The sequence below is a fragment of the Lissotriton helveticus genome, chromosome 4_2 (genome assembly GCF_964261635.1).
Source record: "Lissotriton helveticus chromosome 4_2, aLisHel1.1, whole genome shotgun sequence".
Lineage (NCBI taxonomy): Eukaryota > Metazoa > Chordata > Amphibia > Caudata > Salamandridae > Lissotriton > Lissotriton helveticus.
In genome coordinates this window covers 42,941,747-42,957,983 of record NC_136064.1, presented here as the reverse complement: position 1 = coordinate 42,957,983, position 16,237 = coordinate 42,941,747, and the positions used below count along the sequence as shown (strand labels likewise).

At 44.4% G+C, this 16,237-nt stretch overlaps 1 protein-coding gene across 3 annotated transcripts in view; it reads left to right on the top strand.

Moving 5' to 3' along the window:
• Positions 1–233: 233 nt before the first annotated feature.
• LOC144752190 (V-set and immunoglobulin domain-containing protein 4-like) overlaps positions 234–16,237 on the top strand; it is a 122,922-nt gene continuing 106,918 nt past the window's right edge. For all 3 annotated transcript variants that reach the window (XR_013594041.1, XR_013594040.1, XM_078640134.1), the window contains exon 1: positions 234–405. Coding sequence is in view for 1 of the 3 variants with exons in the window: in XM_078640134.1 (XP_078496260.1) it covers positions 351–405 (55 nt within the window). In the remaining 2 variants the exon portion in view is untranslated. The remainder of the gene's footprint in view (positions 406–16,237) is intronic.

Genomic DNA, 16,237 nt, shown 5'->3' with positions numbered 1-16,237 from the left:
ATGAGTAAAGTAGGCGCTAGACAGGACATGCAGTAGCTGGACGTGGTGTGATAGGGGAGGCGCCCACAGTACAGTGGCCCTATTCATGAGCTGGAATGGGTGCACTGTAGTGACACTTCCCCTAAGTGTGACAGTGGTGTGCAGGGAAGCACATTGCGCAAGACGTGAAGGGGTGGGAAGGTCGCGTGAGGGAGGGGAACATAAAACCCCAGCCCAGCCTGTGCGCGTGGGGGCCAAAGGACTGCATTGATCGAGGCCAGCCGCTGCAGCCTGAAGTCCTAAAGCACTCCTGAAACCAAGGGAAAGTTAACCCCACCAGAGCCGAGAGAGAGGTCTGCCCACTGCCGAGGATGGATGCGCTTCTGGGCGCTGTCCTGCTGGCGTCCTGCCTGACCTCGAGTACAGGTGAGCAGACACATACTTTGCTCATTTTGGTAAAAGTTATTCACTGGGTCCAAAGCCGAAGGAGCCGAAAAGATAGGGGTGGGTTCTGATTTTTGAGCCAAATAACTTGAATCCGTGTGGAAATTGTGCAACTCCAGGGTCCTAAACTAAGCGCGAGGCAGGAAGATACTGGAACAGAAAAGTATGCATAGCTCATCTAGTTCGCTTGCCTCTTATCGCACAGTCACTCAACAGCAGGGTAGCTCAGTGAACAATCCACTCACTGTGGAGATCTAACTGTAATCTGAAGGGGACCGTTTCGGTTTCAGGATCTCATTCTTCTGTGCCTTGTGGATAAACTGTATAAAAATCCAGGAGCGCTGGGGCCCTGATCGCCCTCTCGTCAGGCATTGCCTCCTTCACAAACCTGCTTTCTTGATAGGGGGGCAAAACATGTTTGCACCAAGCACTAGCTTAAATTACCTCAAAGAACCTAAAAAATGTTTGGGGTGCAGGCAGCCCCTGGGTTCTGTTCACAAACTCGAGAAGCAACCATAACAATCTCCTTATTTAAGCAAAATCCTTTGGCACTTTTCCATATACGTTTCAGGGAGCGCGTGTAATATGTACATGTCAGCTGTAAAATATACAGCCCCAGCTACTCCCTGACGAACCCTGCTCTACATCACGCCCTGGCATCCTGTTTATGGAAACCACCTCCTTTTCGAGATGCTGCTGCTACAACAAAAATGTTCTCTTTAAACTATGTTGGTGCCGCTTGGCGCTACAATAAATTCCTAAAAAAAAGTAAGGATGATGAGTTTGGTAAATACAGCGCCTGGTATCAGCTTCTAGAAATCACAGAATGTTGTAGTGTGTTAATTATTCCAATTGCTATTTGAATGTGACGAGAAACGTAAACCTATTCCGAATGTTTGCCAGGTCGTTCGATTTGTGATGTGTTAGAGGAGAAGCGAACATCTAACGAGGCGCTACTGGTAGAAACAGCCTGGAGTGCCCAGGATTCTGGACCGCAATGGATGTTGGGAGTTTCAAAAACTGGGAAGATGACCTTCGAAAAGGGAGATGAACTCCGTAATTCACCTGTGTGTTTGGTTTTTAGGGAGGAGCTTTGGACTTTAAAACTAGGGGGCATAGTAGCAAGAACCTCGTTAAAATTATCGCCGTTTTAAAACGACGATAATGGGCTTGCTAATAAGCGTTATAGAATTCCAATAGAAGCCCAGGTTAGATGTGCAGGACATCTAACCTGGGCTTCTATTGGAAATCTATGACGCATATGAGCAAGCCCATTATCGCCATTTTAGCGGCAGTTTCCTGCCGGTAAAACGGCGATAATTTTAACGAGGTTCTTGCTAATATGCCCCATGGAAACCTGGAGGTGGGTCCCAGCTTCCCCTTTTGCGATACTTTGTGATCCAGTGAGGATTACCTCCCGTTTTTGTGCCTCAGTCCCAATGACATCAAACAATGGGAGGTGTAAGAAAAACATTGAACTTCCACATAAAGAGGTGCTTGTAACTGGATATTACAAGGTAACGTTACATAGAGCTGAGAAATGACGTGGCTTCTTGGTGAGTCACCTCACAGTTGGACAGCACCCTTGTGTCCTTCATATGACCTTGTGGTTACCTGGTCCTTTTGAAAGGTATATTTCCTGTTGGAGGTGCGGTATCCTTCCGGCCAGGGTCTGGCTTGATGTAGTGACTCTGTCTTCACATTGCTCTGTCTGCTTAGCTCAGTGTCACCTCATATACATGTCTTCCTAAGTTCCACCAAGTCTGTTATGCCCCAGATTTTCCACATATCCTCCTATTCGTGTCTCCAGTGGGTTTCCCGGTGTCTCCCTTTATCTGTCCCTCCCAGTGTTCATGTCTTCCCAGAGTTCCCGAGTGCCTCCGTGAATCTGTGTCTCTGGATGTGAGTGTTTTCCCTGCAGGGGAGGACATGCTATTACCTCAATCTGGCAAATGCTGGATTGGCCGCTGCGTTAAAACCTCTGGTATTGGCACCTGCTCAGTTGATGTTTAAGACCATAGATGTTCACTTTCCTTCTCATAGCCTTCTGGACAATGACACCCTCACTGCTGCTTCTCCTGCCTCTTAGTCACCTTTCAAACAAATGCTGGACCCTCAACTTCACATGCCGGGCTGCCTGAAGCTATCCAGTCCATCCCCAGAGTTTTCCTGTGTCTTGTCTGCCTTCAACAATGCTGTCTCCACCTCCTGCCAGGAAGCTGCACCAGTGAGGACAGAACTGGTTTTGGCTTGGTACAGACACTCTCTACCTTCAGAGAACAAAGGATTTTTGTGTATAAAAAGAGGGGCTCAGACCCCAGACTTTTAGATCACTTCTGGGGAATCAAGAGGAAACCTTATCAGAGGAGAAGAGCCGGAAAAGCTGCGGAGGAAAACTGCCCCTGTGCTGTTTTCTGTCTGGGGTTGGCCTGCAGTGGCTGCTTGCTGCTAAGGATTGGAGAAAAAGGACTTTGCGGTTTTGCTTTGTCACCTGCTTGAAGAAAAGATCTCCAAGGGTTTGAAACTGAGCTTGCCTCCTGTTCTGAAGTCTCACGAACACAAAGACTTCACCCCTTCTGTCTCCCTGCATCTGCAACTGCTGTTTCAGCTGCTACAGAAGGAAATTGCAACAACGCCACAACTTGCAGGGAAGCCGTGAGCGCTCCTCCGACTTGCGACGTAGGCCCGACACCCGCTGCCATGCTGCATCGACTCCGAAGCCGATTTCATCATTGCGGAGCTGTTCCTCGATGTGGGTGAACCCCGAATCCATTGATATTGCGCCATCCTAAGGAACAGTGGTTTTGGCTCCATCGTGACATCACCTCCCCAATGCTGTAAGGATCTCCCGTCTTGCCTCCCCTGCGCTGCAGTAAAGAACAGAGGCTGCACCTCCTCAGGGGTTGTAAGGACCCAATGCCAAGCAGAGCCTACGAAGCCACCCGATGCGTGAGCTGCCTTTGTTTGTTATCAATTCCAAGGTACTTTTATTTGTGGGTCTGCTTGACTCCGGGTCCGACGCCAAGCACCTCACTGTCAGCACCGTACTTTGGGATTTCCACCAGTCACGTCGTCGTTATGACTCCAAGTGGAGTTATTTGTTGCTACAAGATTTATGTTTGTGAATAACCTATTTTTGAGGATATCTTGATACCTGTACTGTGGATTGTTGTCATTTGGTCTTCTTTTGGTTTAGATAAAGATTATTTATGTTTCTAAACTGGTGTGGTGTCCATTTGTAGTGTTCTCACTGTATTACTGTATGTGTTCACAAATGCTTTACACACTTCCTCTGAGATAAGCCTGTCTGCTCGTCCCAAGTTACCAATGGGGTGAGCCGGGGTTATTTTAGGAGTGTATTCCCCTTACTCTGACCCAATTTCTAACACTCACTTAGTGAGCATCACAGTAAAAATGCAATGTTGTGGTAGAGAGACAAAAAGTTACTCTAGGCATCAATTATCAGGCGAAAATATAGAGCAGTATGTTGAAAAATTATTGAGTGTAAATGAACCTACTTTATACAAAGCTATTGCTATTGCTAAAAAAATGAAAGATGCATCTTCGTACTTATCAGTTTTTAAGTTGGAAAACAAACCTTCTTCATCTCAGGTAGATTGTTGTGAGGTAGTTTCATTGTTTGGTTGTCATCTGACAACCAAACAGGTAGAAGCAAAACACAGTGTTTCAGATGTGGGAGTTTCAAACATGTAGCCACACATGAGAACTGCCCAGCTGTGAAGGCGAAATGTTATTGTTGTGCACATTTTGGACATTTCAGCAAGGTGTGCAAGGCCAGTACGAATAAAAAGAGGATGGCTAAAAAGAGAAATACAAGTAATATCGTCCAAATGATTGACGAAGGTTCGTCGTTTGATGATTAGTATTAGTTGTGTGTGAACCTGATGAACATGGTGGAGAATCGCAAAGCATAATGATGCAGCACTAGGTATGGAATGTTAATGATGCCTACAATCCGCCTAAGTGTAAAAGAACAATAACAGGTGTGAGTGTGGATATGTGGACAGATTCCTGCTCAACGTATACTAATATTGACAAAAGTACATATGAGCTTTTACTTGGAGTGCAATTGAAGCAAACTGGAGTAACTCACTAGGTTATTGTGGAACAAAACTACCTATTCTAGGGTGTTTTCAGTCCATACTGAATTTTAAAGTTTAAGAAGTCACAGGCTGTATGTATGCTGTGGAATAAGGTAGATTGCTCCTAGGTTGGAAAGAGCAAAGAAAATTGGGGATTAGATTGGATCTTAATAGAAGTGAACAGGTAATGACAATCAATGATTGAGACATAGAGAAGTGGAGAAGGGCATTCCCGGACATTTTTCAAGATAGATTGGGAAACTATAAGGTTTTCCTCATCGTATCATCCTAAAGAAGGTTCTGTGCCGGAAATTCATAGAGTAAAGGGAGTTCCTTTAGCAATGAAGGAGGTGTTGACTGTGGAATTGAACAGACTTTGTGTTGAAGGGGTCATTGAACCTATAGAAGCATTGGAGTGGTTGAGTGCTATTGTGCTGGCATGAAAATCTAATGTAAAGATTCAGATGTGTGTCGCTTTACAGGATCTGAATGATTGTATATGGGTAGACCGACATCTCTTACCTAGTATTAACATTATGTTGAGCACACTGGAAGAGGGCAAATGTTTTACTACACTAGAACTATCTGAGGTGTAACATCAAATTTTCTTACATCCTGATAGTAGACATTTAACATAATTTGTGACACCGCAAGGGGCATTTAGACATTAGGGAATGGCGTTTGGTTTGGCATCTCCCTCAGCGGTTTTTCTACAAGTCATGCATAAGGTCTTAGCAGGCATAAACAGCGTTGTGGCTTTCCAAGATGATATATTAGTGTATGGAAGAGATCGTCGAGATCATGGTTGTATATCGACACAAGTTTTGAAGAGATTGCTAGAATCAGGTCATACCAAAGATTTAGAAAAATGCAAGTTAGCTGTGCCTGAGAAGGAATATCTTGGCCATGTCAATGGAGCGGAGGGCATTAAGCCTAAGTTAAAACTCATACAGTTGAATGTGCCCCAGTTCAACAAACAAAGAACAATTAACATCGTTTACTGGACTGCCTGAATATTATGGCAAATTTGTGAATCACTTTGCTAATTTGACAAGGCCTATGAGGTTGCTTCTTAAAAAAAGTGAAAAACATGAATGGTCTAATAAATGTGAGGAGTAATTCTTGGCAGTTAAATAAGGTATCACCAAAACTCTCATCTTGAAACCGTTTAATTTGGAGTACAAAATTATTCTCAGCACTGATGCAAGTGCGTATGGCTTGGGTGTGGTGCTTGTGCAGTTGCATCAAGGAAAAGAGTGGATCATCGCTTTTGCCTTGAGAACAATGAAGGCGGCTGAAGAAAGCTACTCAGTTATTGAGAAAGAAGCTTTAGCCTAATGGTGGGGGGGAGCAAAACCCTCAGGATGTATCTATGGGGTGTAAGGTTTGAATTGTGAACATCTTTTCAACCAAAGGTGGGGGACAAACTACACCTCATATTGCAAAATGGTTGTTTAGACTACAAGAGTTTACATTCACAACGAAATATGTACCTGCATGGTGCAAGTAATGCCAGGGCTGATTGTCTCTCACAGCTGCCAGTAGAATCTTCGAAGGATGATGGTGGAAAGGATCAAGACTCTGAGGATTGGACATTATCAGCAGATGGGACTGTTGTTTGAAGGGGCCATTACTAAAGAGGAATGGAGAAATGCTGTGGACCAGGATGAGGAATTAAGCAAGGTCAAACAAATTGCGACTAGTATGTGACAGAAAGAGTGGACAAATAATTGTTTGCTGAGGAAATATAAGTTGGTGTGGATTGAACTATCTGTAATTAATGATGTTATGTACAGAGGTGGAAGATTGTTTGTTCCAATCTATGTTCATGAAAGATTGATTGCACTACTTCATTAAGGGTATGGATAGATGTCGGCCATGAAGCGTAAAGCACAAATGGATTTCTGGTGTCCAGGAATGGATTTGTGAGAAATTGTGAGAGTTGTTTGAATTGTGGCTAGTCTTGAATGGTTAGAGAATCACCTAGAACACCTATTAAATGTCATGCGGGTGCTTGGAGGAAGCTTGGTATGGACATCTGTGGTCCATTTAACGATCTGGATTTAAAGGGCAAGCTTGCCATAGTTTAATGCTAGATTATTTCTCCAAGTGGCCTGAAGTTCACATTGTTCATGATGTCAAGTCAGAGGGAGTGATTGGCTTTTGCAGAGATGTTTTTGTGAGAGGATATTCCTGAGGAGATCGTTACAGACAGTGTTCCTCAATTCATTTCAGAGAAAGTTAAGGTATTTTTCAAATCTCTTGTCATACGACATCATAGGATGGCCCTATATCATCCTAGAGAAAACTGACTTGTTGAGAGGTTTAATAAAGTGTTGGGAGAATGTTTACAGCTGGCTGTTACGAATGGTTTGAAATGGGAGGATGAGCTAAGGAGCATGCTGTGGAAGCTTGTCCTGTATGGATGAGAAGTAAAAATGATGCAAGTTGTGATTTGGGTGAGGTATCAAGTGAGATAAAGGAAAAACAACAAAGATATAGTATGATATACAATGACAAAATCAAAAAGTATTCTTATCAATTGAAAGAAGGAGGTTATGTACGTGTTAAATTGGGCATTTCTGTAAAAAAGGGAGAATCAAAATCTTCCAATGCTCAAAGAATAATAAAAGTATTTGGTAATACTGTCCTGCTAGAGGACAATAAGAGGTGGGTGGAACATATGGAGGTTAGTTCCATGTGGCGGAAAATTACGATATGAAGCAGAAGTGGAAAACAATGTTTGCTTACAGAAGGGGAACACGAGGAAACATCCTGAAAGAAAAAGAGTCGGACCAGTGTGGTTAAGAGACTATATAGAATGGCTGCTTTCTTTCTTGCTAAAATGTTGATGCTGTATAAAGTACAAGGTAATATATCTTATGTGTGCAAGTATAGAACTAGTTTAATTTGTTTGTTAAGAAGGAAGATGTGTTGTGTTTTCAATGTGTATTTCTTTAAGGAGTTGTAATGCTGTTGAATAGGAAAATGTTTCTACACTGAAAGTGGAACCTTAACCTCATGCGTGCTAGCGGTGTTAACCTCATGCGCGCTAGCGGTTTTCCCGCTGTGGGCTGAGTTTTTTAAAAACCCGCGTTACATGACGAGCTCAGCTCGTCATGAGCGTACGACAGGTGTAACTCATGACGAGTTGAGCTCGTCATGAGCGTCGAAGGGGTTAAAGTTGATCAGATGAAGGATCGCATGGTGGGGTCAGAAGTATAGCTGTCTTATCGTATGTAAATAAACTATATCTACATTCAAGGCGAGTAATTGTAACTTTTTAATGACGTCACCTTGGGTTCTGACATGTATTGTGACATCATTCCCATTCACTTTAGTATGTTTAGGCACATACACTGATGTGTTTTCACTCCACAATGGCAGATAGATTTCTAATTTGGTGAATTACTGGATGTTGTCATAATTAGAAATTAATGTTTCCTAACTTCTTCAGCTTCTGTATCTAGAATTTGTGTAACGGTAGCTTGTATGAATAATTGTTATTTGAGCGATGGAAACTTTTTAAATGACTTTATGTACAAATCAATTCAATTTGATTTAAAAGTTAATTCGATCCTATCCGTCTGTGAAAATGATTGCCATTATATACTTTCTATTTGATGGTTTCAGAAAATCAGAATTCTTTTTACTTAACGTTGTCAGTTTAAAAAAAAAAGAGGAAATGTAGATCTTTGTTTGTTTTCCAATCATTTGTCCATTAGCACAGAGACTAAAGCCTGTGTCATTTAGCATTGCATTCTGGGGCCTGCAGTTTTATTTTTGTCATTATACTGATGGACTTTAAGCGTTCGTCAAGGACAATGCTGCCTGACAAAAAGTCAGGCATGGCTGAAGGTTATAGGGTGCAGCAATAAGCTTTTTCCAATGTCCATCACTACTTTCCCATTGCAATATATCGTCCTGTGACCCACCACACAAACGGCATTGTGCCCGTGCACTATCCATTGCCCACTGTTCCATTAATGCACAACGTTTAGTGTTCACCTCCTGCACAACATCCACTCCTCTTGTGAGGCACATCACTCAGTGCTGCCCTGAAGAGCAATAAAAAGTGCCCACCCGAGGTGCACAATCACAGCTCTTCACTGTGCTATCTTGTGCTTTTCTGCTGCGTTTCAAGCTTGGACCCATAATGCACTTCACCTTGTGCTCTGTTGATACACATCACCCTTTGCCCCTGCTGTACAATAAGTGCTTAATTTGAGGCCATGGCTTCCGGTGCTGGGCACCGGCATTTAATTGTCAACATAGTGTTCCCTAGTGTATGTGGGTGTTTTCACTGTATTCTAAGTGGCTTTTAGCATAGCACTGGCTCTAGGACTGGTTAGTCAGAGTCAGTTGCCACCAGTACTCATCTGAAAAAGTTGAGGGTACAGGATGATTTTGCAACAAGGCCTCTTTCTGCTCCTCTGTTTGTTCTTTCTGCACGTCTTCCTTCTTCTTGCACTTTTCTTCATCTTTGAGGACTTCTGTTGCTTCTTTCTGCATTTGTTTTTCTTCTTTCTGTGCATTTTTTCTTCTTTCTTCACATGTACTACCTCGGTAGGCATAGTTAGAAACTAGCATTTAGAAAACCTTTGAAATTCACTTAAAAAACCATAGGTCACTATATATATATAATCTAAGAATACCTGCCAGGACATAGCTGTAGGGATCTCCCCTTGTACTGTCTCTGATGTGAGATGTGTGCAAACACGCCCTGTGGACGTTTTAATTGTGGGGATAAAGTCTCCTTGAATCCTGAGTGTCCCTTGGGTCCAACTAGCCCACCAGGTATATCCAATTAGCGCCAAAGAGCTGCGTTGCAGAGAGGTGTAAAAAGGGGCACGGCCGCGCATGCGCATTAGTATCTAAGACGGCGGCGCCGGCGGCGCGATGACGAGAGGGAGCCCCGGGGACGCAGCGGACAAGGTAAGTGGTTTTATAATTCCTTTTTAAGGTAATTTAACCCCTTCAGTGCTGCGCAAATTCCGCTGCAGTGCTGAAGGTTCTAAAGAACCTATGGACTCATGACGGAACGGTTCCGTCATGAGCACAGGCCAACCGACGCTCATGACGGAACCGTTCCGTCATGAGCACCGAAGGGGTTAAACATTTAGTGAGGGCGGGAGGGAGGCGGGTGGCGGGCAACTTCGCTACGCCCACGAAGTGGGCGTAGTGTTGCCTGCTTCGCCTACTTTGCAAAGGGCGAAGTAGGCAATTGAATTTTTTTATTGTAGGGGGTTATGTGGCCCCCATGCCCCGGGGCCAGCCTTTATTTTTTTTAAATGTTATAATGGGGAGGGGGGCCGCGTGGACCCCTTCCTGGGCCACTTATGGCCCCGGGGACCCCCTCCCTGGGGCCTGGCCACCTCATTGGGGACCAAGAGGGGAGCCCCAATGCCCCCACGGTCCTAAAACCAAAGCAGTTTGCTATGACAAGGCAGGAGCCGTGAGGCTCCCACCCTGCCAAAGCAAACAGCAGTGTCCCGGTGGTGGGCACCTCGGGACACTGCATGAGCCGGCCCTGGGGGGTGGTGGTCCCCAGGGCCATCACATGCTCCAGGAGGGGGGCCCCCTACCAAACATTTGCAAAGCCCCGGGGGTGGTGGTCCCCTGGGCTTGGGGGATTCATAACGTACCCCCAAATTTAAATACTTAGTGCCCGGGGGAGGTGGCGGTCCCCAGGGCGTGTGGGGGCTCTAGCCCCCACACAGGTATTTCTTTTTATAAGAAGCCCTGGGGGGTGGCGCTCCCCGGGGCAGCGGGGGGGGGCCGTGTGCCCCCCACAGAATAATTTCACAAAGCCCCCATAACATTTTGAAAACATGCCCCAGGGGGTGGCGGTCCCCAGGGCTGTGGGGTGCCTTTGAGCCCCCCCACATGTTTAATTCAAAAGCCCCAGGGGTTGGTGGTCCCCGGGGCTGGGGGGCTGTGAGCCCCCCACAAATATGTTTTAAAAGCCCCAGGGGTGGCGGTCCCTGGGGGGCCCCTTTGGGCCCCCATTACAATACAAAGATTCCCCCAGGATTCGGCCCACCCGGGGGCTAAATATTAACGAAGCATGTGAGCCCGCTCTCTGTTTTCTTTTTTTTGGGCCAGATCCTCAGATCCTCCGCACATCCCACGATTTAAAAAAAAAATGTTGGGCCCTGGGCATCCTGTGGGACCTTCTAAGCAGGCCTAGTGGGTCAGGGTGTTTCTACCCTGCCCCCTTTTCTTGTTTTCCTGTTTTCTTTTGCCTCGGTTTTACCGAGGCACAAGATGGCTGCCAACACTTCCAGGTTTGGAGTGTTGACAGCCAATTAGAATAAAGCTCGTGGTCGGGTAGGTCCGCGGATCCACCGCAGCCTTAGATATCACTATTTTTTTACATTTGATTTTCTCAGCAACTAATGAACAGATTTACACGATTTAACAAAAAGAGTTCTTTCTGAACCAAGAGCTACCTTTTTGCCAAATTTGGTGTAATTCCGTTCAGCAGTTTGGGCTGTTGCCACGGCTAAAGTTTCCTATTGAAAATTACATGGGGAAAACACGTTTTGGGACCACCATGTGGGGCCCCCTTTTTTCTCGGCCCCGCTTGCCGAATCACCCCAAAACTTTCAAGATAGGAGCGGACCGGAGCAGGTCACGTGTTTTGAAAATTTCGCAAAGATTCATCAATCGGCGCCAAAGTTATTGGGAATAGAGCGTTGCGATTTTTCTGTGGTAACTAGGTCCTAACTATAACCCCCTACCGGCGACCGCCAGTAGGTAATATATATATATATATATTCACTGAAAAAACCATAGGTTATAGACCATATATAGTTAGGAATTAGCATTTAAAAAACCTTATTTTACTCACACAAAACCATTGAAATTCCATATATAGTTAGTTGCACTAACTATATATCGCGCACCCGCAATCCACTGCTGATCATGTCACATATTACATCATTCATGACATGGTCAGTGACATCACTGATGACATCACTGATGACATCTCAAATGACATCACTGATGACATCACGGATGACAACATCCAGTGACTATGTTTCTGTAAAGTTAAAATATGTCTTACATATTGAAGAATGAGTGGATGTATAAGTGTCTGGATGAAGGATTTAGTAGGTGCATGCCTGACTGTATGAGTGAGTGATTAAATGTGTCTCACTGAGTGCATGGGTTAGTGACTAAACTGTCTTAATTTGTGCATCATTATGTCTGTTGTTCTGTAAACTGCTGCATGTGTTGATCAGTAGCTATATGAGTAACTATATGGGTTATTGATTGGTTGCCCAAGTATTTGTATGGGAGACTGAGTGTGTGTGTGGGTGGCTGGGAGGTGTATGACTCTGTGCATAGATGTGTGAGCAGTTGATTCACTAGATGTATGGGTTCAAAAGTGCATGTGGAAACAGCTGTATGGGCGGTTGACTGTGTGCATGAGTGTATTGGTGAGTGAATGGATATCTCAGTGCTGCATGTCAAAGTAAGTACATATGTAAAACACAGTACATGTGAGAGTTGACATATATAAATAACTGTGCATAAGAGCCAGTGAATGTGTGAGTGGCTGTATGGATCACTGTGAACTTGTATCAGGGATTGTATAATAGAGTAAATATGTGTTAGTATATGTTTGAATAAGTAAGGTGTGTATAACTGTATAGTTGAGGAAATGGAGGTGTGATTGATTCTTTGCATGACTGACTAGGTGTGTGAGTAACTCCATGGATGAGTGACAGTCTGTGAGTGTCTGTTTACACTGAGTGTATCTAAGGTTATATTAGAGTCTGAAGAGGTTCATCGTATTATCACATGAATGATGTCATCAGTGATGTGATCAGTAATGTCAAATGAGATGTCATCAGTGATGTCATCAGTGATGTCATTTGAGATGTCATCAGTGATGTCATCAGTGATGTCATTTGAGATGTCATCAGTGATGTCATCAGTGATGTCATTTGAGATGTCATCAGTGATGTCATCAGTGATGTCACTGACCATGTCATGAATGATGTAATATGTGACATGATCAGCAGTGGATTGCGGGTGCGCGATATATAGTTAGTGCAACTAACTATATATGGAATTTCAATGGTTTTGTGTGAGTAAAATAAGGTTTTTTAAATGCTAATTCCTAACTATATATGGTCTATAACCTATGGTTTTTTCAGTGAATTTTCAAGGTTTTGTAAATGCTAATTCCTAACTATATATGGTCTATAACCTATGGTTTTTTCAGTGAATTTCAATGGTTTTTTAATAGCAAATATCATAAGCTGTCGAATGTCAAGTACGTGGTAAGTGAAAACATTTTCGTGTTTATGCACACTGATCTGCTTTGAATGGTGCCCCCCCCCCCCTCATTTCTATTAGGAGTACTCTCTCTTTGCAGATAGTGAAAGGTAGTTAACGCAGGCCTTTGCCCCCGTTGTAATCCGTCGTGCCTGCTTCTCTCTCCATTTGATTGATTGTTATCCAAGTATTTACTGTTTTAGAATTAGTTCTCTTTGGTTCATTCTCTATTTACAAACAAACACAGAGTCGCAATACTCTGTTTAGTCTTTGCAGATAACGAAAAATCGTGTAAAAAAAAAGAAAAGGAATCGAGTAAAATCAGTAGGCCACTAATGGGATCTCTTTTTGACCTCGCTAAAATAGAAACATCAGGAACAACCCCTCATGACAAATACAAAACTAGTGAGATGAACTGAACTCCACACAATGATGGCTGCAAAACAGCTCGGCTCCGCCACCCACCCCGCCCAAAATAACGATAAAGAGCGGCTGCCATGATTGGTTGCGGAATGGCCACAACGGAGCTACGAAATGGTGCTGCTCTCATGCTAACCCCAGCTTCAGTCTGAAACATCCAGAAACACTGTAGACTACCAATTCGATCAGTTCCGGTAGCGCCCCAATGTAACCCAGTAGAGAAGAACTAGCCCTCCCCTCTTTGACTGATGGTTCTTGTTGCCTGTCCCTTCTGTTGTCATTTAACAGAACTATTTAGCCTGCTGAAAGGGGTTGTGTTCCGACCGCTGGTTGGTGGAGACATTTTGACTATATTCTGGACCTGCGTTGTCGCGTAATGCGTCATATGACGCGCCGCGTTAGCGCATCCGGAAGTCATCCGGGGCGCGCAGCGCGTAACGTAAGCATAACAAGTCATGTGACTTGTTAATAAAACTTTTCATTGGTTCATTTTACTTTTCTTATTGTAATGATGAAAGGCTTGGTCATATCACCTAAAAATTACGCTTTTCATTACTTCCGAACATTATTTTTTCTTAAATATATGTTATAATGTTCCAGGCTAATGTACTTTCCCGGAAATTTTACAACTGTCCTGCAAGTAAAATATATTCTTTTTTCGAGAAAAAGAGCGTTTCTTCGTCCCATGACGGAGCCGTTGAGCAAAAGAGGGTCGACCTGCTGTCTTAGTCGCCGATACGCCTGAATATGAGATTCTTATCGATCACTTTATGTTGCAGGAATAGAAAACACAACAGCCCTTGACCATTTATCTTTACTGCGTTCCTTCGTATTATACCTTTTACCCTTCATGTAATTGGTCTGCTTTATTTCACTTGCCTTTTAATGATTCTAAAACAGTGACTATTATTAAAAACTTTACCAATGTATATACTACTACCATGTTTTCTTTTAAAAACCTTTATTGTGAAAATTTCATTATACAAATACGAGCCTATAACCACGTGGGCCTGCCACGGAGCAAACTGTAATCGTATATGATGAATAGACATTTACACTGTAGAGGAACGTAACGGGCGGGCCATTAGGTTGCAAGAACTAAGGTGTCTAACAGTTACGGAATCGTTGGACGTACATTTTATAATTAAAATACGACAGGGCCAGTTACAATAAAATTATCTAGATATACATTTGCGGGCAAGTACCATGGGTGACGTTAATTCGAACTTTCAACAGTACAGTAATCAATAACACATCAGAACTTAATATCAATAGGGATGTCGAAATATTCAATCAATTCTCGTCCCCGCCCGCCATGTGCTTCAAAACTGCATACGTATCTCGTGATTTCAAGGTTCTGCAACCAGTACACAACAAGGAGTTACGAGTCCCATTTATTCCGGCGCCATTTTGGGCGAGGACGGGCAGGTCCAGAATATAGTCAAAATGTCTCTACCAACCATCGACTATGATGATGTTCATATGCTGTATTTATTAGAGTAACACTCATCTGTCCACATGAAATTAATTTACCACAATCTAAACATGTCATTTTAATCTTTCCAAAGTTCTTCTAAATATTTGGGACCGTTTCCCTTGCCTCTGAAGCTCTCAGTGCCACTTCTTTGATAAATGTACTAGCAGGTCAGGGGTTCTCCTCCAAATCTCTCTTTTATGCAGCACTATAATTAATTGGTGCCACCTCTCCATATGACGATGCATGGTATAGTTACCACAACTATATTTTTTTTCGGTTCCTCTGGAGAGTTCATCGTGGCAGATGAAGCGTGTAACGTACCGGGCATTTACCTTTTTTTGCATGTACAGGAAAGGAAAAAAAAATCGAGCGTCCGAGTTCTAAGGTGTCCCAGGGCCATTTTAGTGGACCAGGCCCAAATCCAAAGAACAGGCCGCCATTTTGAGAGTCCTCTTGCAGCCGCCTGTCGCTGTAGCATCAACAGCAGCCGAAACTCAGCTGAATGGCAACTGAAACGGTAAAGGGGCGCCCCACTACAGCAGACGAGCCTCCACCTAGGAAGGCCCATTCACGCCGGCTCCCCCCCCCCCTTTGGGCACCCCACGCCGTTATTCGGAGCAGTATTGTAGGATGGCCACACCAGTGCGGCAACTTGCTAGACATCACCCCGGTGGTAACCGAATCTCAACGCCTTGTGGTGTCTTCTATTCAGAAAACATTGTTATGCTGCCTTCGACCTATTCGCCGCAAGTGCGCACACAACTCAACTGCATAGCTTGCTAGACACCACCTCGGTGCCATCCGGATCTTGGAATGTCAGCGCCTTTTGGTGTCTTCTCTTCAGAAAATATTGTTGCGCTGCCTTTGGCCCCATTCGCACATCGGTCCGCAACTTAGACATCACCTCGGTGCCATCCGGATCTTGGCATCTCAGCGCCTTGTGGTGTCAGTCAGAAAATATTGTTGCGCTGCCTTTGGCCCCATTCGCACATCAGTCCGCTACTGACACCATCTCACAGGCCAACAGGGCGCCCCACGCCGACTTTTACCATTGTAGGATGGCCACACCAGTGCCACAACTTGCTAGACACCACCTCGGTGCCATCTGGAACTTGGCATCTCAGCGCCTTGTGGTGTCTTTAATTCAGAATATATTGTTGCGCTGCCTTTGGCCCCATTCGCACATCGGTCCGCTACTGACGCCATCTCACAGGCCAACGGGGCGCCCCACGCCGACTATCAGCATTGTAGGATAGCCACACCAGTACAGCAACTTGCTAGACATCACCTCGGTGCCATCCGGATCTCGGCGCCCCACTGCAGATGAAGTGCCTCTCAACTATGAAACCACCACGGTGACATCCGGATCTTGGCGCGTTGTGCTGCCTTCGGCCTATTCGCACATCGGTCCGCTACTGACGCCATCTCACAGGCTAATGGGGCGACCCACGCCGAGTTTCAGCATTGTAGGATGACCACACCAGTACAGCAACTTGCTAGACATCACCTCGGTGCCATCCGAATC